The following is a 27,826-nucleotide window of genomic DNA, read 5'->3' on the forward strand; positions in this document are numbered from 1 at the left end:
GCGAAATTTAGGTCCTCTCTTTTTATGTTACGTACTTGCCTCAACTTGGACCAGTGCCAGGAGGAAACCTTCCCGTGGAGTCTGTCTGCTTAACATAAATTACTGCTCTCATTGCCATTCAGCCCACGTGTACAGTGGAGAAACCAGTGGGTCCGGGAAAATCAATGGCTGCAGGAATGGGCGCCAGTGAGGTTTCTTATGTGACCACAGGCAGGCCATCTGAACCACAAATAATCTGCACAACATCAACTGCTGTGCATCCACGTGTGGCCCGTCCTATACTGATTTGAGATTTCCCTTTCAATCGCCTGAGACCACAGGCCAGGGGGCTGTAGGGAGTCACCAAGAGGCACATGAAAGTCACTTCAGCTGGCTGGAGGTTCACCCTGGCACAGCCCCACGAAGAACCTCATCTCTCCCCACACTGACAAAAAGAACCTCATCAACAATCCATCTTACCTCCAGCTCTACTCACCAGCCAAACAGCAAAGAAAGCCAGAATGAAAGAGGTAACTTTCAAAAACAACTGCCAGAAACTGCTTCCCTAAAAACTCTAACCATCTGTGCTAGGGGCTAACCCAAGCATAGAGAGCATAAGAGTGAATACTGCATTTTATTCCCAGAAGTGGCATCAATTCTCACAAGTGTAATCACCGAGGGCAGATGGCAAGCACCCCCTTCTGCAGATGTCACTCACCGATGCAGGCATGGACCCTCACAGACAGCTGTGTCCTTAGGATGATGCTGTGCTTCTTGCCCCGCCTAATGGAGACAGGAGACAAAACATTCATTGGCGTCAGAGGGGTTGGCAAGGTAACCCTACCTGCTATCAATCAACCTGATGGTTTGGACACGCCCACCTGGGGAGGCCCCAGATAAGCAGAAACCCACACTGATTAACTATCTATCCTGAAATACTGTGATGTCACAGGACTTTACAGAAAATAAAACAATGAAGTTTGACTCTGTTAGACTGGCACAGGCATTTCATGGCCAAACCTGGTCTGCTCCACAGAGTCACATGTACTCACGCCTGACCATGTTGGGAAGTTTTTAAAATCTGTGCCCATCAAGTGAAATCCCTGGAATGTAACAGCACACATCTGCTTGATCATTCCCATGGCTACTTTTACATGTTTTCGGATATAGAGAAAGGACACACTTAGTGGAGCAATCAGAAAAAACTGTTTTTCTGTGTGACAATTCAAGACACATTTTTTCTCTATTGCTCCAACAGGAAGACGGGGTCCAGTAAAGACAGCGTGTAGGCTATTTGTCATTAGGATGTCAATTTACACCGCACCTTGTCTCACCTTTGCTTCCTTTTCACTTCATTTCTTATAGAGGAAGATACAGGATGCCCCCACCCACTGTTCTCCTTCCACAAAGGCTCAGCCCACTCTTACAGAGGAAAACCAAAGCCCAGAGCACATAAGAGAAGATATATGGGGAGCATATGAGTTCTGTCTTCCTGGTGTAGAAAAGGCTTTGAGCTTTGGGAAAAAAGAGGGAAGCCAGGTTAAACAGAGCCAGGAACCATCCCAGGAGCGGGTAATCAGCTCGGTGTCTCAGTAGCTGAGTTCCCTCCCCATCACTCTGCAGGCCACGTTCAGCCCTCCCCCTCAGGGCTCCGTGTATAACAGTGTCTCACAGTGCTTTCCCGCTTCCTGGTTTTGTGGTTGTGCTGGAAGACAAGGGCACATAAATCTCACCAGGGCACATGATATTATAAATATGAAGTCACAGGAATTACAGTACCAGATCATATGTTTTATTCTTGAGACCAGATACGAGGGGAAAGCATGGTTTCAAAAAAAAAAAAACTTTTTTCAATTCTTTTAAAGGGGAAAAGAAAATCACTCATACACTCATATGGTCCTACAAAAACATGGAGCAGCCTCTATCCAGCATCTCCTTGTAGGCAGAGTCTGCACTCACAGTCCCTTCAAATGCCCACAAGTCCCTCCTTTTAGCTTTTACTATGTGCAAGTTACCAGCCTTGAGTTTGCACATACACAACACTCAACCCATCTTCAAAGACAAGTTTGAGATTCCTATAAACACAGACTTCTTCAAAACTATCTTCTTCATGTACAAAAAACCTTTTTCTCTCTTGACAGTCCTTTACAGGTGAGCTTTCCCATTTTGTAATTTTTGTTTCTAGTTATAGCCTTTTCTTTTCCACCAAGAGAACTTCCTTTAGCATTTCTATGATTTATTTTTAATTGGAGGAAAATTATTTCACAATATTGTGTTGGTTTCTGCCATACATCAACATGAATCAGCCATAAGCATACATATGTCCAGGCTTCCCAGGTGGCTCAGTGGTAAAGAACCTGCCTGCAAAGCAGGAGCCACAGGAGATGTAGGTTCGATCCCTGGGTCAGGAAGAGGACAGAAGAAGCTGGCAGGCTATAGTCCATAGGGTAATGAAGAGTCAGACACAACTGAAGCGACTTAGCACGCACAGATGCATACTTATGCCCCCACCCTCTTGAACCTCCTCCCACCTCCTACCCCATTCCATTGCTCCAGGTTATCACAAAGCATCAGATTTGAGCTTCATGCCTCATACACCAAATTCCCATTGGCTATCTATTTTATATATGATAATGTGTATGTTTCAATGGTACTATCTCAATTTGCATTTGTTTTAAAGATGGTTTGGTGGTGTTGAGTTCTTTGAGCTTTTGCTTGTCAGTAAAGCTTTGGCTTCTCCATCAAATCTGAAGAGAGCCTTGCTAGGTAGAGTATTCTTATTTGTAGGTTTTTCCCTTTCATTATGCCACTCCCTTCTTGCTTGCAGAGTTTCTGCTGAAAAGTCAGCTGATAACCTTATGGGGATTGCCATGGATATTACTTGTTGCTTTTAATATTTTTCCTTGTCTTTAATGTTTGTCCATTTGATTACTCTGTCTTTCAGCATCTTCCTCCTTGGGTTTATCCTGCCTGGGACTCTCTGTGCTTTCTGGACTTGGGTGACTGTTTCCCTTCTGATGTCAGGGAAGTTTTCAGCTATTATCTCTTCAACTGTTTTCTCAGGTCCTTTCTCTTCTCCTTATGAGACCCCTATAATGCAAATGTTGGTACATCTGATATTGTCCCAGAGATCTCTGAGACTGTCCTCATTTCTTTTTATTCATTATTCTGTTCTCGGGCAGTGATTTCCACCATTCTATCTTCCAGCTCACCGATTCATTCTTCTGCTTCACTTATTCTGCTATTTATTCCTTCTAGTGTATTTTTTTACTAAAATTATTGTATTCTTCAACTCTACTTGGTTGTTCTTTATATTTTCTTACTCTTTGTTAAAAACTTCTTGTAACGTCTCGCTCTGTGCGTCCATTGGTTCCCTGAGTTCTTGGATCACCTTTACAACCATTATGCTGAACTCTCTTCTCTTGCACACTGCCTATTTCCATTTCATTTAATTGTTCTTCTGGGGGGTTATCCTGACCCTTCATCTGGAACATATTCCTTTCCCATCTCACTTTATTTAAATTTATCTAGACATTTCTAGTGACAACACTCCTTCCATTCCTATGGTCATACTAGGAAGAAAGATCCCATTAAGTGCGTTGAATTGAGTTGCTGAACAGCCTCTTGAGCGAACTACCAGGAAAGGTGGGGTGGGAACAGCAGTCACCAGGCATGCAGTCTCCCTAGGGCTGAGATGGGGCAGAGCTGGGAGCAGCAACTAGTGAACCCCCAAAAGAGGCCAGACCCTAACTACCGGAAACAGCAAACCCAAAGTTCTCTTACCTGGAAGATTTTTTGTAACTCATGTTACCAGCAGTTATAAGTCAAAAATAAATGAGCGATAGACAAAATACATGCTTGAGATGCCCATAGAGGAGGAAACACAGGATGGCAGGAGAAAATAGTTCAGAATTCCTCAGGAGTTCTGGAGAAGTTCAGAAGGGCCCATTGAGAGCCCCTACTTTTATCTTCAGACAACTGCGGAGCTTCATTTGGAGGAGGTGTTTCAGTTTTCCCACAGAATTCTCCAGTCCTGTGGTCACAAAGGATCCGGGCACCTGTATGAGAACTAGCACAGTCCTTCTGAGGAAGCCGCTAGCCCACCATTCTAGAGGTGCCATCTTTTCTGTGCTCGTACGTTGAGAAAACAGGCAATTAGATTGGTAAAGTTAAACTCGAAGGGAATTTAAGAGAGCATAAAACAAAAAAGGCCTATATATTTTTAAGTTGTCTTTATCACTTATAAATCCTCTGTCTCGATATTGCCACCTCCTTCCCTGTCTGCCCCTTTGCACAGAATCCAATGATGGAAGAAATCTGAGTGGAATTTGAGACTAAAGGCTGTGGAAGCCCCTCGACGGGGGATGCGGGGCCAGATCCCAGGAGTCCATGGCAAAGGAGAGGGGCTGCCAAGGCAGAGGCCGTGGGGTGGTGAGTGCACCCAGGTCCACAGACGTTGTCCTTCATCTCCCCCAACCCCGACTTTCTCCTACCTTTGGAGCGGGTACCACTGCTGTGCCCATTGTGCAGACAGAGAAGCAAAGCTTGTAGTAATAACGGAACCTGCATAAAGTCACGTGACTGATGGAAACAGACCTGGGCTGACAGCAGAGTCCCTGACTTCTCCATCATTCGCATCATCCTGCCGTTTGCTGCACAAGTGCCCCACTCAATAACCTTCTCCAGCGTTTACTAAGGATAAAAAGTGTCCCAGGTGTTTTAAGGAACTGGTTTAACCTCAGTACTGAAATCTAACAGAAAAGGACACAAAAAATTAAGATGGAAATATCTTAAAAAAATTGACAAACCAAAACTTAAAATACATGAATATAATAAAACAGGACCAAATAAGGTTTAATCCTAAGAATTCAAGAATTACATGATGTCCATGTTTTATTTATCTACATCAAATATCAATGTATAGACAACATCCATCAAAAGGTCTCTTTAATTTGGTAGCTTCCCTCCTCCCACCACTGTATTTTATAATTGGGTAATGCTGATTGTTATGCATTTCTTTTACATATGCCATCTTGCTGCTATTATTGACCCTAAAAATCTTTTGGCTGATTCATTTAGCTTCTTTTAGAGAAATAATCATTTCATCCATTTAAAAATAATCAGTTTATCCCCATTGTTCTAGTAAATATGCCCTTGTCTTCTATTTCACAGCTGAAATTTTCAGAGGAAAATTAAATAATCATGGGTATGCTTTCCCCTCTCCCCAGTGGGATACTATGTCAGTCTGGGTTCAGCAAATAATAATCATAATAGTTGTTAACATTTATGGAATGCTTATCATGTGCCAGATGAGGTTCCAACTAATTTATACAGATTTAGTCTTCAGAAAACTCCTATGAAGTAGGTAATATGATTGCCATTTTGAAAGTCAGGAAATTGTGGCCCAGAAGAGTTATGCAACATAGCTGAAGTCACATTAAAAAGTGACAGAGCTCGAACCCAACCCAGGCAGCCTGACCCCAGAGTCTGTACGCCTACCACCTCCCTGAGGCTGCCTCCCAGCTGGGCGTGCCCTCATGCATTCCCTCACTCCACACATGTTCACTGGTGACTAGTGTGTGGTGGACTCTCTGTCAGATCCACAAAGGACCATCTGTCTCAAGACAGCAACATATAAATCCTGCCCATGAGCCTGCCATGCATATTCTGGACTCAAGACTGCAACCTCAATTCTTACCTGAATTTCCAGCCTGCTGGCCCACTCTACAAATTTCAACTTGCTGGTCTCCAAAATGGTGTGAGCCAATTACTTGAAATAAATCTCTCCCGACAGACTAGCTATATTAGACTAGATGGACAGGCATATCTTACTCGTTCTATTTCTCTGGAAAACCCTAATTAATACAAACTCTGGTATCTGCCTTCATGGAACTTCCATGTTCCAAAACTTAAACTCAGTGAGAGTCTGTCAATGCCTGTTCATCATAAGCACTTTAATGGTCTTTTTCTCCCTGATACAGGCTTATTGGATCAGTATCATAGCTGCCTCTCCTTCCAAGTTTGCCTGTTTGCAGCAGAGTGAAATGGGAGTGCATCAGTTATCAGAATCTGGTGACCAAGAGGCAAAGGCAGTTTAACTTGACCTAAAGCTCCCCAGGGAGATTCAGATTCCATTCCTATCAGCACAGCCACTGCCAGAGAAACATCACAGGCCTAAGGGAGCAGCCACGCCAATCAGCTGCCCACACCCAAGGCCAATGCCACCCAAGTGATGAGAGAACTAAAACAGACATTCAATCAGAGGAGACTTTAGCCAAGGTACACGTGCCAGGGTCGTGACGGCACTATCGCTGAAGGAACTTCCCCCAAACTTCCTGCTTTCTCAGAATACATGAACTTCTGCAATAATGTCTATGGCCTCGGGAAGAAGATCTGGTTTAACCAAATAAGTCTCGCAGAAACCCGTGTGTTTCAGTCCTATCCCTGTCTCTCAAGAAAATATTTTTGTAAGAAAACGTATAAAGTCTTTGCAATGTAAGAACAAGTGCTTACGTTATTCTCTTGCGCTCAAGAGAATGGAGTTGCATGGAGCCAAAGGCTTGAAGACTTCTTCTTGAAGTCAACAGCAGAATCAATGCTGCCAGCTATTTCTCCACTGAACTAAGCTATGGTTTCAGTCAAGAGTAGAAAACACACATTGGACAATGCAGCAGAAGCAGAGACAGGGGCCCCCCAGCAGTTGCCCCAGGATAAGCTTCCTCTTAGTAAGCTTCTGAACCTCTGAGACTCAGCCAGTGCTCAGTCTGGGGGATGAAGAAGGATTTAATGCAGTCATCAGTGAGTTAAAGAGTAGTACTAGGGAAGATTAATTTGCTCAGAAGCTCAAAGTCCAAGAGAGCTGGTAGTCACTGCATTCATCTCCGGATACATTCTGGTCTCCCCTAGGAGACAGTATAGGTGAGAAGAATAAACTCTGAAGCCAGCTGTGTGATCCTAGACAAGCTACTTAGCCTCTATGAGGCTCAGCTTCCTTGTCTGCAATATAGGGTAATAGTATGCTTTGGTAACATATCTAATTTGCCAGAAAATTTGGAAAACTCAGCACTGGCCACAAGACTGGAAAAGGCCAGTTTTCATTCCAATCCCAAAGAAAGGCAATGCCAAAGAATGCTCAAACTACCGCACAATTGTACTCATCTCACACCCTAGCAAAGTAATGCTCAAAATTCTCCAAGCCAGGCTTCAACAGTACTCACGTACTTCCAGATGATCAAGCTGGATTTAGAAAAGGTAGAGGAACCAGAGATCAAATTGCCAACATCCGTTGGCTCACTGAAAAAGTGACAGAATTCCAGAAAAACATCTACTTCTGCTTTATTGACTATGCCAAAGCCTTTGACTGTGTGGATCACAACAAACTGTGGAAAATTCTTCAAGAGATGGGAATATCAGACCACCTGACCTGCCTCCTGAGAAATCTGTATGCAGGTCAAGAAGGAACAGTTAGAACTGGACATGGAACAACAGACAGGAGTACATCAAGGCTGTATACCATCACCCTGCTTATTTAACTTATGTGCAGAGTACATCATGTGAAATACTGGGCTGGATGAAGCATAAGCTGGAATCAAGATTGCCCGGAGAAATATCAATAACCTCAGGTATGTAGATGATACCACCCTTATGGCAGAAAGTGAAGAGGAACTAAAGAGCCTCTTCATGAAAGTGAAAGAGAAGAGTGAAAAAGCTGGCTTAAAAAACTCAACATTCAAAAAAAGAAGATCATGGCATCTGGTCCCATCACTTCATGGCAAAAAGATGGGAAAATAATGGAAACAGTAAGAGAGATTATTTTATTGGGCTCCAAAATCACTGCAGAGGGTGACTGCAGCCATGAAATTAAAAGATGCTTGCTCCTTGGAAGAAAAGCTATGACCAACCTAGACAGCATATTAAAAACCACAGACATTACTTTGCCAACAAAGGTCTGTCTAGTCAAAGCTATGGTTTTTCCAGTGGTCATGTGTGGATGTGAGAGTTGGACCATAAATAAAGCTGAGCGCCAAAGATGCTTTTGAACTGTGGTGTTGGAGAAGACTGTTGAGTCCCTTGGACAGCAAGGAGATCCAACCAGTCAATCCTAAAGGAAATCAGTCCTGAATATTCATTGGAAGGACTGATGCTGAAGCTCAAGCTCAAGCTCTAATACTCTGGTCACCTAATGTGAAGAACTGACTCACTGGAAAAGACTCTGATGCTGGAAAAGACTGAAGGCAGGAGGAAAAGGGGACGACAAAGGATGAGATGGTTGATGGCATCACCAACTCTATGGACATGAGTTTGAACAAGCTCCGGGAGTTGGTGATGGACAGGGAAGCTTGGCTTGCAGTCCATGGGGTCACAAAGAGTCGGACATGACTAAGTGACTGAACCGAACTGAACTGACTGAAGCCCACAATTCAAGATCATGAACCTAAGCTTTGGCCAGTGCCATGCAAGGGAAAGCTCTGTGCCCAAGGAATGGACATGCACTCTCTCTGTCCATTTCTATCTTTCTGGAAGCTAGGATACGGATGAAAAGGGAAAAGCTGAAGCAACAACTTTAGACACAGAGGTGGAATTCTCATTTTGAGGATGAATGGCTGCTCTACCAGTCCCAAGAAAGACTATGTATAGTTGGACTCTTACACAGGAAAGAAATTTTTATCTTTATACATAAACTGCCATAATTTGGAATCTCTTGTTTACATCACGGAAAACTGTACCGTATTCAACATACGACTTCCTGGCTTGATGTGATGCTGGTGGGAGAGCCATATTGTAACTATGATGAAGCATGAAAGATGAAAGCTATATCATCAGGATGACACAGCAGAAAGATAAAAGAAGCCTGGGTTCCTAAGAGCATCTTGTAATCAATTTATTACCCTTGAAATGGCTTAATTATCCAAACTTTTTAAAAAACAGACTTGGGACTTCCCAGTGGTCCAGTGGTTAAGACTCTGTGCTTCCACCGTACGGGGCACGGGTTTAATCTCTGGCTGGGGAACTAAGATTCCACATGCCACATGGTGCTGCTCCCCCCAAAATAAAAATAATTAAATGTTAATTATTTTAAATAGACTTCAAATTTTAGAGAAGTTTTTGGCTTTTAACTCCCTCCAAGAGATCACCCCCAATCTCTCTGGGCCTTGATGTTTCTCACCTGAGTTCCAGGCCAATATTTCTCACCTGGCCACCTTGCAACTTGAGGTTGACATAATCCCAGATTAACATGTATAAACCTCTTCTCCCCCTCCCCAAATTGCCCCCCATAACCTCCCTAATTCTCTAAGTAGTCCACCATCTGTATACCATCCACCTAATGGCATATGTCCATTTTCTTCTCCTGTTTCCCTCCCTCTATGAGCATCATATCTACAGATTCCTTCACTGGCCCAGGCCCCAGTCCACCTGCCTTCCTTGACCACCAGGTTCAGACCCATTAGATCACTCCCTTCCCCGCTCACAGCGGGCCACACTGACTGCAGCCTCCCTGCTCTGTCATTGGAGGGGTTCTGGGAGGGCTCCCTCTTTGCAGGTCAGTTTTCTTCTGAGTCCAACCCACACCAGAAAGCCCAGAACCCACCTGGGCGCCCTGACTCTTACCTTTCACCATGTTTGTCCTATTGCACAATTTGGCACTCGAGGGAACTTGGAGCCATGCCAGTTCCACTGTCCAATCGGCATGGAAGCTCATTTGTCTTGTCCGAGAACCTCTAAGTGGCTTTCTCCCAGGGTAATTGGAGGCTCTGGTCTAGCACTGATCCAGAGCAGGTGTGCAGGGGCCTCTGGGCTGCGCTGCTCAGCTCAGCACTGAAACCACCCTCCCAATTCCTCCACCGTAACCAAAGCAGGGCTGATGGTCTGCAGTCCAAGTCTTGCACTGAGAAGACGGGAGACCCTTAACTCTTTGGTGATTTGCCAAGAGAACCTCAGACAACAACCTCTTCTGGCTTAAGAGGAAAAGTGGGGGAAAACCCTTTACTGCATCCCACCCACACCTTTAACCAGAATCTCTCTTTTGTTAAAGTTTTTGTTTGTGGTTTGGTTTGGTTTGATGAGTTCTGCAGGTTTTTAGATTTAGGTTTAAAATATATTTTAGTGATTTCCCTTTCTACCAGGTCCAGATGCCAAGGAAACTTCAACAGAGATGTCATAGGTTAACTTTTGTATCGGACAGTAAGGAGGGAAAATGGCTTCTTATTCCTTCCAGCTTGACATTTTGAAAAGTAAAGAACTCTTTGAGTATCCGATGAAAGGCCATGAAACCCTTCTCCACCCCAAAACCCTGCATTCCCAACAAACTGCAGACATCTCAGGGGTTCCTGGACCCCTGCTACACACACGGATCCTCGGGGCTCACGTGCTACAGGCTGAGAAGCTGGGTGTCTAAGAGTCAAACAAGAGCTCTCTCCAAACTCCTCCGCACCCCCTAAGCATGGGGGCTGGCAGGGTGGGGTGGGGGCCCACCTGCCCCTGTGAATGGGCTTCCTCACAGCCCTTCTCACCCCCAGGCCTCACATCCTTCATCTCTGAGGCTCACACTGCACTCTCCCCACCCCCACTCCACAGGGTCTCATCTCATCTGACCTTCCCACTCCACAGTGCTGTGGACACAGGATGAGAAAACCGAGCAAGAAGCGCTGTCTCAGCGCTGACCCTCTAGCAAAGGCCTGAGGGGAGTCCAGAGAAGCACAGGTGAGTGTCCAGGGTTCCTCCAGGTCAGGAGCACCTGGGGACGTGCCCAACAACCACCAGCATCCCTGAAGCCCGGGGCTTCTCAGGCCCACTCACAGGTCTACTGCACCCCAACCTGCGGCCCTCGCTACCTTGGCAAAACCCCACCCTCTCACCTTCAGGACTAACCTCCAACCCGCTTCTCTGGGACAGCCCCCTGCGTGCCTTTCCTTTCAGAGGCAGGGAGGGGGACTAAGCAACAAGGTCCAGGGCTGGGGGGCTGGGGGAGGCAGAATCTGGGCCACCTCTGCCCCACGGGCAAGGCTCCAGCCTTGGTTTTCCTAACAATGAGCTCTCCCCACGAGAGCTTGGAATAGACCCCATCCTGCCCTAAAACCCAGTGACTCCCATATCAGTGCATGATCTCAAATTACAACTGTAACTATAGCTAAAGCTACTCGCTTTGGGTCTGTCTTACATGCTGGGAACCAGCTTAATGTTTTAGACACATCATCATATTTTACTTCACAACAACCCAAGGAGGCAGTATGATGGTTATATTATAATCATAATATATGATTATCGCATATATTATCCCCACTTACAAGGAAGCCAAGGCTCAGAGAGGTAAAGTAACCTTCCCATAGTCACACAGCCCTGAGGTTAACTGCAAAGCTCACGCCCCCAAATACTGTGCACAGCTGCTCTTTACACTCTCCTCAGGCCCTGAGACTCTGTTGGGGTCGCTGCTGATACAAGGAGGGAAATGGGAGTGGGTAGCATTGTCTTCATTTTATAAATAAATTTTATAAACTCTCATCAGAGGTAGAGTGACTTGCCCCATGTCACACAATGGCAGGGTCGGGAATAATAACCCAGGGGCTTCGGTTTCCACTGCCCTCTGCTGTGCCTACTCACTTCGCTGGCTTTGGAAGGCAATAAAAAGACCTGGCTTTACTCTGCTAGCATGATAATTGCTTTGTCCTTGTACTTTTGAAGGTCTTTCTCCTCTTCTCCAACTAGCTATATAGTCTAAGTGATCATTATAAACAAGGGGTAAGTTAAATTTTAGTCCTGGCAGAAAAGAGCAGGGTAATGGACAAGAACAAAGCAACCAGCTCCTCCAGCAAGAAAAACTGACTCTGAACACACAGAACCGACACCACCACCGTCTCCACACAGCCTGCCACCCATCTTCATTGAGTGGCCACAGCGTGAGCAGGTATCTTCCTATAATTTAACAACAACAACAAAATCAAGAAACATAATGATTTCATTTGCCCTTTTCACGCTTCACAAGGGCAATTCTTAACCAGGAGTAAATTATATTTTAACTCCCGTTTGAGGGAGGCGTGAGCTCTCAGGCACACAGACTCTGCCAAATGCCAAGCTTCTGAGAAAAGACCCAGGAGGGCCTCTCAGTGCAAGTGTGCCCTGCAGATGCACCCAGACACCTCCCTCCTGTGCAGGGAGCCTCCACCATCACACTGCTTCCAGCCAGCGCCCAGTAACTCACCACACGCCACCAGTGTTCACGGACGTGCTCAGGACCCAGGGATCACCACAGTGACCTGGCAATGCCAGGACAGCACCATCCTGGCCTGTCTTCTGCAGCCCAGGCCAGGCCCAGGGGCTCTCCCAACCAGAGATCAGGAGAGGTGGCTTCTTGACACTCTTCCAGATAAACAGGAAAGTCATCCTGGATATGTTCCAGAGGACAAAGGCTGAATCCCACAAATGAAGACTATTTCAGATAGAAGCCCCATTCTGGGGTGGGTTTGGGACCCAGCAGTCAAATATGCAGCTACCCGACCTCCTCTGGGCCACCCCCTCCCTCCCCAGTGTTTGCGGTTTCCCACGTCGTAAGTCCCGCCTTCTCATCTTGCCATAACTTGTTTCCCCAGCACCCCATGCCATGAGGGTGGAGAAATGTGGTCAAGGCTGCCCCTGTCAGACAGACCCATGGTCAGGTGATGGCTCAGAAGGGAACAAAGTGAGAAGGTTAGCCCCAGGATCTGCTCTGGGGGGCTTGCAGCAGGCTCCCTGGCTCTCTAGGCATGGCTGCAAAGAAGCTGGCATCTGGACACCATGTTTATAATATGAGCTGTAGCCTCAGGGCCAGGGGATGGAGCCACCCTGCAGTGGGTGCTGTCCAGCTACAGATAGTTATTAGCCTGGAATTGAGGAAGTCCTTGCATGAACCAACCGTATGTCCCCTCGGGTGCCAATGTACATCCTCAGGAGAACCTGAGATGTATATTCCAGAAGCTCCTGGGATGGCAGAGGAGCACGGACTTGGGAACCAGTCACACCTACGGTCAAACGTTGCTCCACCTTCTACCAGCTCTGCCTCCCTGGACATGTGATTGAACTCCTGGCCCTCAGTTGTTTCAAATGAAACATGGAGATGAGAAAATCCAATCCCAGGTTTGTGCCTATTAAGGAAATGAACCAGTAAACAAACATGCCATGAATAATGGCACGTGGTTGGCATACCAGGTGCTTCATAAGGTTATTTTCTTCCCCACTCTTAACTCTTGAGACTCTTAGCTATTAACATTTTTTTCCAAGCTGTCATTTCCAAACTAGTCGTGTTCTGATAAGAAAGAAAAATATCAGGTCATGGTTTTCAAGCACAACAGCACTACGGACATGTTTCAAATTGGCAATGATCTACTCGTAACACTCCTGAGATCTATTTGATCAATGAAACATCAAGTCATCCCATTAAACTGTCATGCACCTAATGCTGACATCTTAAATAAAGAATGTCATTGTCAAATACTTGGTAAAAACTATAGCAAAGGAATTTCCCCAAATCTTTCAGTCTTAACAATGTAATTTTTTAAAATGATGGTGAGCAGAATTTGATGTGACTTAATAGAGATACCCCTCATGTGTGTACAGCCTATGGCATTTCCCAAGTCTTTTCATGGCTTCTGAATCCACTCAGGAGACAGGAAGCGCATCCTGAGAGAACTTGACTGGGTTCCAACCAAGGACCCTGGTCTCGGTGCTCAAGCGCATGGCACTCAGGAATCCATTCTGGGCTCCTCTGTTCACCTGGCTCCTAGTGTACACTAAGTGTCTCTAATGTGCTGAGAAAAGGCTAGGCTGGGTATTCAGGCAGGCCCAGTTCTGATCTAGGAGAATTTTAGCAGCAGAGAAGAGGAATAATTAAGGGGACCATTAATGGGGAGAGGACCATAACTTGTGATAGGTATTAGAGCAGAGAAAACTCGGGAAGTCATCAATATATTCTGGTGTCAGGAAAGCAGCACCAAGAAGCCTCCCACTTTTCCTCATTTTTTGAGCCACTCATGAAAATCAGCACTCTCAGATAATATTCATTTGACTGCAGTACATTTTAACTCAGGAAAGGTTGCCTCAAAAGAATTTTTGAAGAGATCCCTAAATAGCAGGCATAGATGGCTGGGCATTATTTGAAAAAGAAGAGGGAGCCTTTGAAGGTTTCTAAGGAGGAAGGTGATAAAATCAAAGAGAGATTTGGTTCTGGATGAATGAGGAGTAGAAAGGGAGGTGCGGGGGCCCATCCAAAGTGTATTTTGATAATCTAATAAATAGTATTTTACAAATATTAATGTCTTGGTTTGGGCAAATTTGCATTGGTTATGTAATATGTTAACATCATGGGAAGCTGAGTAAAGTGTCATTTGGAAAAGTCAGTGCTTTATTTTCAACTCTTCTGGGAGTTAAAAATCATTTTGACACGAAAAGTTAAAAAAATCTGGAAGAGAATAAAACAATCACTTGAAAAAAATAATCTAATAAATATAGGAATGGCTAATTGTATGGGTATATTCCTACAGTGGCTTTGCTGTATATATTTCTGGTTTTTTATATGAATTGCTTTATTCAGACTCACAGCAATCAGAAATACTAAGCAATTCTAGGTATAGGCTAAAAGTAACTTGATATTAACTAACATAATTAATAATTATTTTTTCCACTAATGAGTTCAAAAGATGATACAGTATAAAATGATCTAAAGGGGCATCTGCCAAAAAACTAAATATCCAGGAGTTATCAACAAAAACAATGTATAAAATAGTTGTCAATCCACTAAAATCTGGAAAATATTAATTTAACTACGTTTGGGTTAAAAAGAAACTTTGAATGTAAATATCACATGCTTAATTAAACTACACCAGAAATTCTCAACCCCTGAGTAACCTTACCAAGAAGAGCTACTCAAATTCAAAGAGTCTGCAGTTACTACTGGTGAGTCCTTTTGTGTGACTATGAGTGAGACAAGGTGAAAGCTATGGTGATTTCTCCAAAATATTTGAAGGCCTCAATGAAGCCCCATTTCGTGGAGGGTTGGGACCAGCTGGCAGGGACAGCAGTCACTCTTACCCAGCGTCATCCTGGAAGCCTTCTAACTCGTCCCGTTGCTCGGCCAGGGTGGCCTCCAAGTCCAGGTAAGTACCATTGTGGGAGAGCTGCAGGGTGCAGTCGTCCAGCTGCAAGAGAAAGAGCCTGTTAAGCCCAGCCTGCTGCTGCAGTAGGGGCTGGAACCCAGAAATCACTTCCTGTTGCCCCTGTGTGTTTTCTGAAATCAACCATTATCTGGAACTTCCCTGGTGGTCCAGAGGCTAAGACTCCACGCTCCCAGTGCAGCGGGCCGAGGTTCAATCCCTGGTTAGGGAACCAGATACGCTCCCAGTGCAGCGGGCCGAGGTTCGATCCCTGGTTAGGGAACCAGATCCCATATGCCACAACTAAAGATCCCACACGTCGTAACTAAGACCCAGTACAGCCTAATTGATCAATCAGTATTTTAAAATAAATCAATAAAACCATGCATTATCCCCAAATCTGGATCCTAATGGAAGAGGTAGGATGTTCATATAAACAGATTGGAAGCAAACTGCATAACAGGTAGACAGAAATTATACCCACTACGTGAATGACATAGACAGGACCTATAAGACGTGGCCAGGGGAGGAGAGGCACTGGGCCAATGTCACCTTTCACTTTCAGGGGCCCAGAAGAAGCCATGGATTTGGAGAGTGGAAACTAAGATGCCAATGGGACCATGGATTGAGAGACACAGTTTAAAAGGCAAATTTGGTGGAGAAAACATGCTGTTTCCTTTGACCCAGTGAGCAGCCTACTCACTCAGATTCTATGGTCAGGTTTGTTCCATTATAATTAATGCTGCTGCTAAGTCGCTTCAGTCGTGTCCGACTCTGTGCAGCCCCATAGACGGCAGCCCACCAGGCTCCCCCGTCCCTGGGATTCTCCAGGCAAGAACACTGGAGTGGGTTGCCATTTCCTTCTCCAATGCATAAAAGTGAAAAGTGAAAGTGAAGTTGCTCAGCCGTGTCCGACTCTTAGCGACCCCATGGACTGCAGCCTACCAGGCTCCTCCACCCATGGGATTTTCCAGGCAAGAGTACTGGAGTTGGGTGCTATTGCCTTATCTGAATGGCAATATATTTGAACTACAACTCACCAAAAAGGACACTAGGTCTCTTTATTACTAGTCTCATTTTTAGAAAATTTATTTAATAAATATTTGTTGTTGTCATTGTTCAGTCGGTAAGTTGTGTCCACCTCTCTGCAACCCCATGGATTGTAGTCCACCAGGCTCCTTCTGTCTACAGGATTTCGGAATTTCGTAGGCAAGAATACTGGAATGGGTTGCCATTTCCTTCTCCAGGGGATCTTCCTGACCCAAGAATCAAACCTGCATCTCCTGCATTAGCAAGCAGATTCTTTACTACTGAGCCACCTGGGAAGCCCATTAACAAATACTTATATGTTGTTAATTACATCCATTCATAATTCTAAGCATTTTACATGTTACATCATCTCATTCTCACACAAACTCTAGTGATTTCCTTTGTTATCCCCATTTCACAATGAGAAAGCTGAGTCACAGAGACAGATTAAGACACTTGTCATATCTGATAAGTGATGGAGGTGGGATTTGAATTCAGGGAATCTGAATTGAGGTCATGCTCTTGACCACTATGCTCTGCATCTGCTCTATGGCCAGAGACCTTCTGAGGACTTGAAAATACGCCCACAAATGCAACTTTGGTGATCGGAGTGTTCTGGTCTGGCCAAGGTAATGCTGCAAGCTTGCCAACGCCATTCCCTTTCCTCCTGGGGACAGAGACCATGTATCGCAGGTTTATAGTTGGGCTATTGCTGGGTAACTGAGTACTGACCACTGGAATATAGGTGAAAGGGAAGAATCCCAACAGGCCTGGCCAAAACACTCCTACCCAACCGCACACCCTTCTTCTCGTGCCTATGGCCAAATATAGAGGAGCCAGAAAGGACTCTCAAGTCTGGAAACCAGCAGACCCCAGATAGAAGCAGCTCAGGTCCCCACATCACTGCATGGAAGACAGCATTGTGCTGCCCAGCTCCCACTCACCCATCCTGGACAGTGACAAGAGCAAGACATGAGCCTTTGCTCTAGTAAGTCATTAAGACTTTGAGGCTGTTTCAATTAGCCAGCATGACATGACATTTAGAATAATCCATACACTTAAAAATACAGGAAAGCAGTTTTAACCAAAGATGAACATTATGAGAAAATCCAAGTATATAACTTCATGCTTCATTTCTCAGTAAGGGTGGCTCTTATTATTCATCCACTTGATGAGTTAAAGCTCTTATTCCAAAATGCCAGGAGACTAGAGAGAAGTGGAGGCAAATACGTGGCTACTTCAAAACATCTAGGTAAAGGCCTGCTAGTCTTCCTGCTATAAGGGAGATTTCAAACAAGGAATTAGTCTCCTTTGATGGAAAAGCTTTGCTTATTATCCTGAACAGGAGAAACAAAGACTGTCAACTTGTCCAGAATCAGCATCTATAACAAGCTGCTAATTCTTGCAGAGACCCCCACAGCTCCACGTTTCTGGTTATCCTCAACAGAATGAAAGGAATTTGTTCTTTGTTATTTGTAAGAAATAGTTAAATCATTTGAAGGGGTTAATCCTATTTGATTCACTTGTTTTATTTCTCTAATAACAAACTATTAAAGGCATGCTGGTGAGGGTCAACATTCTTGACTGGCACTTTACAGATGGGCAATCTGATCTGAGAAAGCTGGGGCCCAATGGGCCAAACTCACTGTACTCTGATGCCAGAGGTGCCCCCAGGGTTTGGGGGGAACACTCAGGGGAGGTGTGCCTAAGCTTTGGGGGGACACCCAGGGAGCTGGCTTCCCTGCTTACAGAAGCAGAGGATTTCCTGCAGAAGGCATCTCCTGGGCTTGGGTCTCCTGCGGACTAAAATCAGCCTTTATCATTCTTAGGTGGAAATTCTAATTAGACAAGGAAATGTTACCATGTCCACTGGTCCTTGTGTACGTAGAGCTGTAATCACTGCAGCTCATTCTTTCTTTTAACTCCTACTGGCATGTTCAACTAATAAAGCTTTTGTGGTCCATTCTGTTGACAGTATCAACACTTCTGCTCATTTTTAATCCCACATATCATCAACAGACTAGCAGACAAGGAAACTGAAAGCCCTTTGCATGCTCAGTCGCTAAGGAATGTCTGACTCTTTGAGACCCTGTGGACTGTAGCCCGCCAGGCTCCTCTGTCCATGGGATTTACCAAGCAAGAATACTGGAGTGGGTTGCCATTTCCTCCTCCAGAGGATCTTCCCAACTCAGGGATCAAAACTGCATCTCCTGCATTGACGGGATTCTTTACCACTGAGCCACCTGGGAAGACCGAAAGCACTTTAAGCTATGATCATTTCTTTTGCCTCCATCCTTGGAAATGTGAACTGTGCGAGTCCAGAGAAGGAAGCTTTTGGATAGAGTTTCTGGTTCCCCTTGAGGGGGTTGAAGCCATTTAGAGGCTGTGGTCCACACTCAAGCCAGACAGAGAGAACTGAGTTGGAGACGAATTATTGCTCTGTTGCACAGGGAGGAGAGATGTGCACGCTTATGTGGTACAAATATTCCCACCATGGCCGGTTTTAAGCTACCAGTGTGAAGTCACTGAGTGTGGAGCTAAAAAGAGATACACAGAAGCTCACCAGCATATAGTATTTTTATCATACAGATTCAGGAGATGAAAGTAACTCCCAATGCAATGAAACAATTAGAAAGTAACATGTTTTGAGTACTTTTTTGAGGTAGAGTTGGCTCACAATATTATCAGTTCCAGGTGTAATGCAAAGTGAGTCAGTTATATATATATATATATAGTATATACTTGGAGAAGGCAATGGCACCCCACTCCAGTACTCTTGCCTGGAAAATCCCATGGACAGAGGAGCCTGGTAGGCTGCAGACCATGGGGTCGTGAAGAGTCGGACAGGACTGAGTGACTTCACTTTCACTTTTCCCTTTCATGCATTGGAGAAGGAAATGGCAACCCACTCCAGTGTTCTTGCCTGGAGAATCCCAGGGACGGGGAAGCCTGGTGGGCCGCTGTTTATGGGGTCGCACAGAGTTGGACACGACTGAAGCGACTTAGCAGCAGCAGCAGCATAGTATATACTTAGGTGTACATATTTGAATATTTTTACCTTTGTTTCTAATATACTAATAACTTTTGTTCATTGAATATATATATATATATATACAGGATAATTTAATTTTGCATAATGACTGCATTGAACAAAATTCCCTCTCAAACCACCCAGACCAGGTTCAGCACATGCTGCTTCTGGCCCTCCCAGGTCATCAACGTGAGGCACCTCAAGTGGACAGTAGCAGGGAGTGGACGAAAGGCTGAGTCCCCCTCCTGGACGTTCAGCCCTCACCCTTCCCCCAGTCCTGTGCTCTTCTCCTTAGCTGGAGCAGATGCGGATCACTAGGGGCCAGCAGACATGAATAAATGTTAATCGCTCAGTCGTGTCCAACTCTTTGCGATACCATGGACTATAGTGCCCCACCCCCAACGAGCTTCCTCGGTCCATGGGATTACTGGAGAGGGTTACCATTTTCCTCTCCAAGGGATCTTCCCAACCCAGGGATCGAACCCAGGTCTCCTGCATGTGGGCAGATTCTTTACCATCTGAGCCATCATTCTTACCAGCAACCATGGTTATTTTCCACATCGTCTTCACTCCATACTCCTGATTTTATTCCCAGCAGCTGGGGTGAATACCTGGTTGGCCCCACTGCTCACCCTGACCCACCAGGTACCTGCCTCCTCATGCTCCCAGCAGCCCCAAATCACAGCAGGACCCCCCCCCCACCACCTCCCCAGCCTCCAAAACCACAGAATCCCAAAACCTTAGCAGAACTGCCTGTTCTCATGATTCCTCTCCTCACATTCAGGGCATCAGTAGCTACTGCCATTTCCATGGTTCAATTTTAATAAAATTATATGTTAGGCATGGGCTGGGCACCAAGGAACACATACTGGCTTCCTTTCTTCAAAGATCATTTTGTCAAGCAAGTACGACACATTAATAGAACACAGAAGAGAATGAAAAGCCACATAAACCAACCGTCAAAATGTGTGGAAGTTCACCTTCAGTTGCATTCCTTCAGCTGTAATTAGCATCCACAGCCCCCGAGACCCAGCATCCTCTATCAGACAGGACATTCCCCTTCCAGCAGAAAGGCTACCTGACTTCCTAAGCCAGGTGTCACGACCCTGCCTCCGTAATTAACAGCTGGGCGATTTGTGCAAGTCCTTCAACTAAACAGAAACAATGACTCTGTGCCCTTTAGTCCCTTGAAAGTGGGGCTTACAGCAGGGCTATAGGAAGGGGTCAAGGTCAGCTTGCTCCCCTTAGCAAGCTGGGGCACATGTGCACAAAGGGGTCCCCGCAACTCAGGCAGCCTGTGAAGATGCCAAACAAATCTGCACACGCTGGCCGCTGCATTCCACGACATGAGCCCCGCCATCACCAAACCCCAGATGCACAATTAACTTGTAAACCATCACGTGAGCCAAGGAGCAGGAAAAGCTACTGGGCTGGACTGATGCATGAACAGTAAAAACCCCTTGGTACTTTGGAGTTCAGCTTCAATTACAAACAAATTGATGGGTATACCAAACGCAGGCTTCAGTCTTGTCAGGGATAACTAAGTTAACAGTCACGACAGAAAGTACAAGGCAAATAGGCGGCGAGTGGCGCTTAATTCCAATCTAGTTATTAGAAAGGGTTAGACAGAACCATTCAGGCTCTGCCCACAGAGTGGAGGACCCGGACGCCTCCCTGCCAGGCCAGTTCCTGACAGGAACCTCAATTCCTCCTGACATGAAGGGAACCTGATCCCCCCACCCCAGGCCTCTCAGGTCAAATGTCTTCCCAAATGACTGAAGGGCCCTGGAATTTCCTGACTCCAGCGATTTTCATGTCAACCCTGATCCCCTGGCAGCGTGGCCCCCGCACTCCTTTCCTGGCTCTGGGTTTGGCGGCCAGGACACTGCCGGGCACTTCAGGACACAAGGCAGAGCCGGAAGCCCGGTGGGAAGACAGCAGTGCAGGGCGATCTCAGGACAGTGGCTAGGGAAGGTGAGCAGGTAGTGACAGTGAGTGGCGGGGGGACCAGGAATCTGGTGGGGCTGGGGTGCTTGGGAAGGGGCCAGTCACAGAGCCACACGAGGGACCCTTCCAAGTACTCTGGAACTCTGTGCCACTCCTCCGGGTCAAAACAAACCATTAAAATGGGGCCTGGAGCCCCAGGGACACGGGACAAGCCCTCCCATCTTTGTAGACCACCTGCATGAGGTCACTCACCTTCCCCTGACCGCTCCTACAAAGACAGTGCATTCAAAGATGGAAAAGGCAGGCTCGCCATCCTGGGGAGGAAAAATACCTAAAACAAGGCTGACGTCACTTCTCAGCTCATACCTTCTTTTCTTTCCTTAATCCGGTGAAGTGGCATGTTACTGGGGTGGTTAATGATTATCTGGGTTGGGCAGCAGGTCTAAAGGAATCCTTAGTCTAGGCAATAAAGTTCTGGGGAACTCTGAAATAGATTTGCACAGAACTGTTCTATAAATATACACGAGGTCTAATCTTAAGCTAATTTTGGTAAGAGTTCAGAAGTGGGAAAATACGTGCTGATTTTTTAAAGAAAAAATTAAAACAAATGTCATTTGCTGATGTCATTTCAGGGGTTCCTCCTGTCCCTGCATCATTTTTGCAGCTCCTTTCATCAAGAGGTGGATTCCTTCTTGGTTCCTGGACTCTGGGCTGGGCTGTGTCTTGCTTTGGCCAACGAGGTAGCGAATGTGACATGGCAGAGACTTGAGAGACACCTGCTCACTAGGGCTGGCCTCTCCTGTTGCCCTTGGAATGCGGCCACCACCGAAGCAGCCCGGGTTCCCCATCTCCAGGGTACCTGGTTGCTCCCACTGCCCCTGCCGACAGCCTGCCAACTGCCACACACCGAGCAGGGCCGACCTGGATCCCCAAGGCTCCAAGTGAGCTGCCAGCTAATGACAGACCCAGGATGAGGGCCAGCCATGATGACCAGACTGGCCCAAAGCAGAACTGCCCAGCAGACCCACTGGGATGGGGCCATGCTTGTTGCTTTCAACCAATCTCTTCTGAGCCTGTCACCTCCATCCACAGCATGTGGGCCCCCAGGGATTGCGGCCTCATACTCGAGAGTGGTTGGTGCCGGGCTCTGAGGTGGGTGAGAGCTCACCCCACCAAGGTGCCCACTGAACACACCATGACACCACTGGCTCGAGGCAGGAGCGCCAGCCCCAGGCCCGGTCCTCAGCCACCACGGTGCGTACATGCCTGGCCCTGCCCCTCCTGGAGGCTGAGCCCCTACCAGGGACCAAGGACAGAGGACAGGAGACAGCAGCAGCTGCTGGGGGGAACGTGCCAGCGAGTGGGGGCACAGCCAGCTGCACTGTCCCCCCAGGAAGGCGAGGAGGTGGCTGAAGGTGAAACACTGCAGGAGCTGCAATCCCAGGCCCTCTGAGCCTGTGCCCCCATCTTGTCGTACAAAATGCACATTCGAAGGGTAAAAACGATGAAGACTTTCAAAATGGCAGCTTCCAGCCCAGGGCCCTTCTGACGGCGCTGGACCCGCTCCTGGCTCAGAAGTGAAGCCCTGCTGTGCACCCACGTCGCTCCAGGGCCAGGTCCACGGTGGGTGCCCTGTGCCCCCCACTCCAGGCTCACCCCTCCCTCAGAGCAGCAGGCAGGCAAACCTCGCATCAGGTCAGCTCTGAGACAGCTACGGTTTCCCCCTCCACTGGGGCTCCAGTTGCAGGGCAGTCATGAAGCTTCTGGCTTCCCTCAAGTTTGTGGTTCCTTCTAAAGGCAGCAGAGACTAGAAACTCAGATGACAAGCAAAACCATCAGGAAGGACAGCTTTCCAACAAGCAAGGCCGCATGTCCCTTTCACAATTCTTCATAAACCTTCACAGAGTCCTGGCTCGGCCGGTCAAGCTTTTGTGGGCTTTGGTTGCCCCCATCCCGTGAGGGCCACGGCCGAGGGACGAGGGCACATGCCGCGGGGCCACCCCCTGCCATCTCCTAAGACGGGCAGTGAAGACATGGCATTCATTTCAGCATCCTTCAAACTACACGCACCTTCCACGTTCATCCCCTTCAAATGCATAACACATCTCACAACAACAACAAAAAATGCATAGTTTCACATAAAGCTGTGATTTGGACATAATTTAAAAATAAAAGGAATGCTGGGTCAGTTTTCTTTAAGAGAAAGACCAAAGGAAACTGACTCACGTGATATCAGAAGAAATCAGGCCTGTTGGTTAACCCCAACAAATCATATTTAAACTTCTAAATCTCTAGGGGCCCATTTAGCCACTTTAGAACAACAAATATATTGTGGGTACTTCATAAATGTTTTAGGGTTACATACAAGGATATTTTTGAAGATCGAGCCTATATGGGTTATGAAATAATATGAATGTATTTACTTTGAAAGCGGTTGGATTTTACTTCCTCGGAAACCTTTAGTAAGTTATGCTATTTGTGGCCAGCAACCTCAGTGAGAGAAGCAATGTCCTGATATTGATTTAGGCAGCTTCCAAATCAAGCCCCAGACTTCTACTTAAGTCAACAAAATTGCACAGCTCACCAACCAAAGGAAGGGCTTCTGCCAAATTCTAGAAGAAAGACAAAGGCAAGGTTTCTCCCATTAAGAGCTTAAACTGAGCGACATGATAATATGGTAAATATTTGTATTATATTACAGGACCTTTCTATCATTAAATAAATAATCAAAATCCATTAAACTTCTCTCTTAAAAAGGCCAGACTATATTCACTTGTGTTTTTTCATTTTTTTTTTAAATTTTAATTGGAGGCTAATTACTTTACAATATTGTAGTGGGTTTTGCCATGCATTGACATGAATCAGCCATGGGTGTACATGTGCCTCCCATTCAGTCAAGCTGAAAACTAGTTATCAGCACCAAGTTTCAGTGTTGTTATTGATCTATTATCATTCACTCATTCAGATGAATAATCCTTTCCTGTGCTCCTTCTCTGGCCTGGCACTGCGGTATGTCCTTATATTACAGGCCAGGTTCCAGGGGGCATTCATGGCTGTGGATGGGCCCAAGCCCCAAACAAGGAAAAGAGGAGAACAAGGAGTTAGTAGCTTTGCTGTTTCTGCTCTTACTTTCGCTGGAGGGATGAGGGAGCTGAAGTACGATGGATATAAAAGCCCTGACACAGAGGAGGTTGAGTAGTAGAGATACTAAAAGAAAGCAGGCCAAGGGCTCCGGAGGGGACGACTCAGTGGCCATAGCAGATTTTAGACTTGATTCTAAGGCAACAAAAAGCTGTGAAATTGGTTGAAAACAGATGCACGCAGGATCACTTTTGCAATAGGAGGACAGAAGGGGGAAGATAAACAAGAGGCCACTGAAAGAATGGCGGGCAATTTGAAGGTGGCTGGGACAACAGTGGAAGCAGTAGCAACAGAGAGAAAAGAGGGGAGAGGGTGATACAGCAGAAAAAGAGGGGAAGGGAAGAAGGAAAAGTGAGAACGACTCAGTGACTGGTCAGACGTGGAGGATCCCACAGGGTGTCTTGCTTGAGCAAATTAATAAACGCTGCTACCATTTACCAACGTGGGGAACATTATACAAAAAACTGCTGGGGGCGGGGGGATAGGATTAAATTGGTGTTTCTAAGATGTTATGCCCAAAACAAGTGGAGGAGTTGAGTAGAGAAATGGATTTGGGCGTGAAAAAAAAACACGGCGGTTGAAAGCTCACAGTACACCAGTGAACCTAAGGTAACAGCTAGCTCTTTGTGGCTGGAGGTTCTCTAATGGTGTCCCCCTTTTTGTTCCTAATAGTGGCAATTTGTGTTTTCCCATTTTTCCTCTAATAGAGGTCTTTTATTCACTTAATAGTCTTTTCAAGGAACCAACGTTTGATTGCATTGCTTTTCCATTATTTTAAGTCTGTTTTCTATCTCATTAACTTCTGTTGTCTCTGCTATTTCCTTCCTTCAATATTTTTGTGTTTAGTAAGCTGGGTTTTTTCTAATGTATAAAACGTGAAGATTTTCAGTCTTTCTTTCTCTCAATCAGGTGCATTTGAGACAATAATTTTCCTCTAAGTAAGGTTTAACTACAGACCACAAGATCCAATATGCTGTATTTTCATTATCTTAAATCCAAAATATTTTCTCAATTCCACTGGGATTTCTTCTTTGACCCACGGGCTATTTAGGAGTGTGTATTACATAATTCCCAAATATTTAGGAGTTTTCTAGCATCTTTTTTTTACTGTTTATTTCTAGCTTAATTTCACTATGACCAGAAATATATTCTGTATGATTTCCAGTCTTTGAAATTTTTTAAAATTTCATCAGAATACAGTTGATTTACAATGTTGTGTTTAATTTCTCCTGTAAAGTGACTCAGTTATACATATATACATTCTTTTCTTTCCCATTATGGTTTATCACAGGATATTGAATAAGTTCCCAGTTCTATACACTAGAACCTTGAAATTTCTTGAAACTTATTTTATGGCCCAGTAAGCACAAAGGATGTGTACTCAACAACTGCAGTGTTTGTTAACTGAGCTTCTCAAATCTCCTCTATCTTTATTGTCCTTCATATGCTTATAATATAGAGACATATATTAATTTCCCACTACAATGGCAAATTTTTCTTTTTTTCTTTTCTGTCAATATTTGATTAGTTGATTTAGACTTACTAGTGAAAATATTATTTCCTAGTCTTTTAGCACCATGAGATTCCCCCTTATCTCTAGTAATGCTTCTTGCCTTACAGATTCTGGCGTCTGTTACTAGGATGGCCATACCAGTTGCTTTGGGTTAGAGCTGCACGGTTTATCTTCTTCCAGTCTTTTACTTACAACATTTGGTGCTCATATATTCGATATGTACCTCCTGTAAGTAGATAACAGCTTTTATCCAATCTGACCATCTTAGTTTTTTAATAAAAGCATTTAACGAAGTCTGTTAACCTAAAGTGACTGCTACTGTCTAGGTTCAAATCTACATATTTAGTATTTGACCTACATGGTCTAGTTTACTTTTTCCGCCTTTCTTGGCATCTATTAGTTTAAAGCACTATTCTCTACTATTTCGTATTTCCTTCTTCTTATTCTTCTCATTCCTAGCTATATATTCTTTTATTAATTCTTTCAGTAATTTATCCTCTAAATAATCTGGCTTCCTAACTCAGCAGAACCTACTATGAATGAGTTACCACTTACCGGAAAATGTTAGGGCCCTAGACCATTTTAACATGGTCTATACCTTTCAACATAGTGAGAGATGTACTTTGGACCCCATGACATAGTATTGTCTGGCAGTCAATGTTCATTTAAATTCAATCACATTTTCACTCTGGTCTCTTGCCCTTCATTCCTTCCTGGGTTTCTGTGCTTCTATCTGTGATCATTGCCTTCTGCCTGAAGAAGTCTAGTTAGCAGTTTTTAAGTGAGAGTCTACTGGCAACAAATTTCCACAGTTCCTATTTTCTAGAAACACCTCTATTTCAATTTTTTTTTTTGGTAATAGCTGTACTGAGATATAATTCACATACCCTATAATTCACCTATTTAGAGTATACAATTCCTTGGCTTGTATATTCACAGACTTGGCCATCCATTACTACAATCAACTTTAGAACATTTCCATCATCCCAAAAAGAAACCACATTATCCATCGATAGTAACTTCTCATTCCCGCAAACACACCCGCTCTCTACCCAGAAACTATGAATCTACTTCCTGTCTCTACAGATTTACCTAGTCTAGACATTTCATATAAACAGAATCACACAATAGTCTTTTGTGACTAGCTGCTTCCACTACTTAGTAGAAAGGTGTCAAATTTCTTCCTTACTACAGCATTTATCAGCACCTCCCTCCCTTCATTGCCAAATTATATTACATTGCCATATTATATTACACAGATACACCACATTTGATTTATCCATTTATCAGTTGATGGACACTGGGTTGTTTCCACTTTGGGACTATTATGAATACTACTACTATGAATATTTGTGCACAAGTTTTTATATAGACATATACTTTCGTTTCTCTTGGGTGTGTATCTAGGAGTAGAACTGCGGAGTCCTTTATGTGTAGTATTTTAGGAAACTGGCAGACTGTGTTCCAAAGCAGCGACAGCATTTTCCGTTCCCACCAGCAATGCATGAGGCTCCGATTTCTCCAGACTTTACCAGCACTTGTTTTCTTTTTGACGATGGCCATCTTAATAGACGCGAGATGGTATTTCATGGTTTCTGTTTGCATTCCCCTGATGGCGAATGATTGTGAGCATCTTTTTATACGTTTATGGGTCATTTGTACATCTTCTACTGAGAAATGCCTATATAAATTCATGGCCCATTTTTAATTTGGGTTGTCTTTTTTGTTATCAGGTTGTAAGTAGCCCTTATATATTATACATACAAGTCCTTTATCGGCTACATGGTTCGCAAAATATTCTCCCAATTTATGAGTTGCCTTTTCACTTTCTCAGTGGTGTCCTTTCAAAAGCTTTCAATTTTGATCAAGTACAATTTACCTATTTTTTTCTTTTGTTGTTTGTGCTTTTGGTATCATACCACCTTTACTTTAAAGGATATCTTTGGAGGAAACAGAATTCTAAATTAGCAGCTATTTGCTTGAAGTACAGGTTACCTTGGAGATATTGCAGGCTATGTTCCAGAGTACTGCAATAAAGTGAGTCACGTGAATTTTTTGGTTTCTTGT

The 27,826-nt window shown here is 44.9% G+C and overlaps 1 protein-coding gene across 12 annotated transcripts in view; it reads right to left on the reverse strand.

The window, feature by feature from the left end:
• FHOD3 (formin homology 2 domain containing 3) overlaps window positions 1-27,826 on the reverse strand; it is a 522,587-nt gene that overhangs the window by 445,585 nt on the left and 49,176 nt on the right. For all 12 annotated transcript variants that reach the window (XM_019986698.2, XM_019986697.2, XM_070778524.1 and 9 more), the window contains exons 2-3: window positions 15,037-15,143; window positions 698-762 (exon numbers count right to left, since the gene is read on the reverse strand). In XM_019986698.2, coding sequence (XP_019842257.2) covers window positions 698-762; window positions 15,037-15,143 — 172 coding nt within the window. The remainder of the gene's footprint in view (window positions 1-697; window positions 763-15,036; window positions 15,144-27,826) is intronic.

Source organism: Bos indicus, chromosome 24, assembly GCF_029378745.1.
Source record: "Bos indicus isolate NIAB-ARS_2022 breed Sahiwal x Tharparkar chromosome 24, NIAB-ARS_B.indTharparkar_mat_pri_1.0, whole genome shotgun sequence".
NCBI lineage: Eukaryota > Metazoa > Chordata > Mammalia > Artiodactyla > Bovidae > Bos > Bos indicus.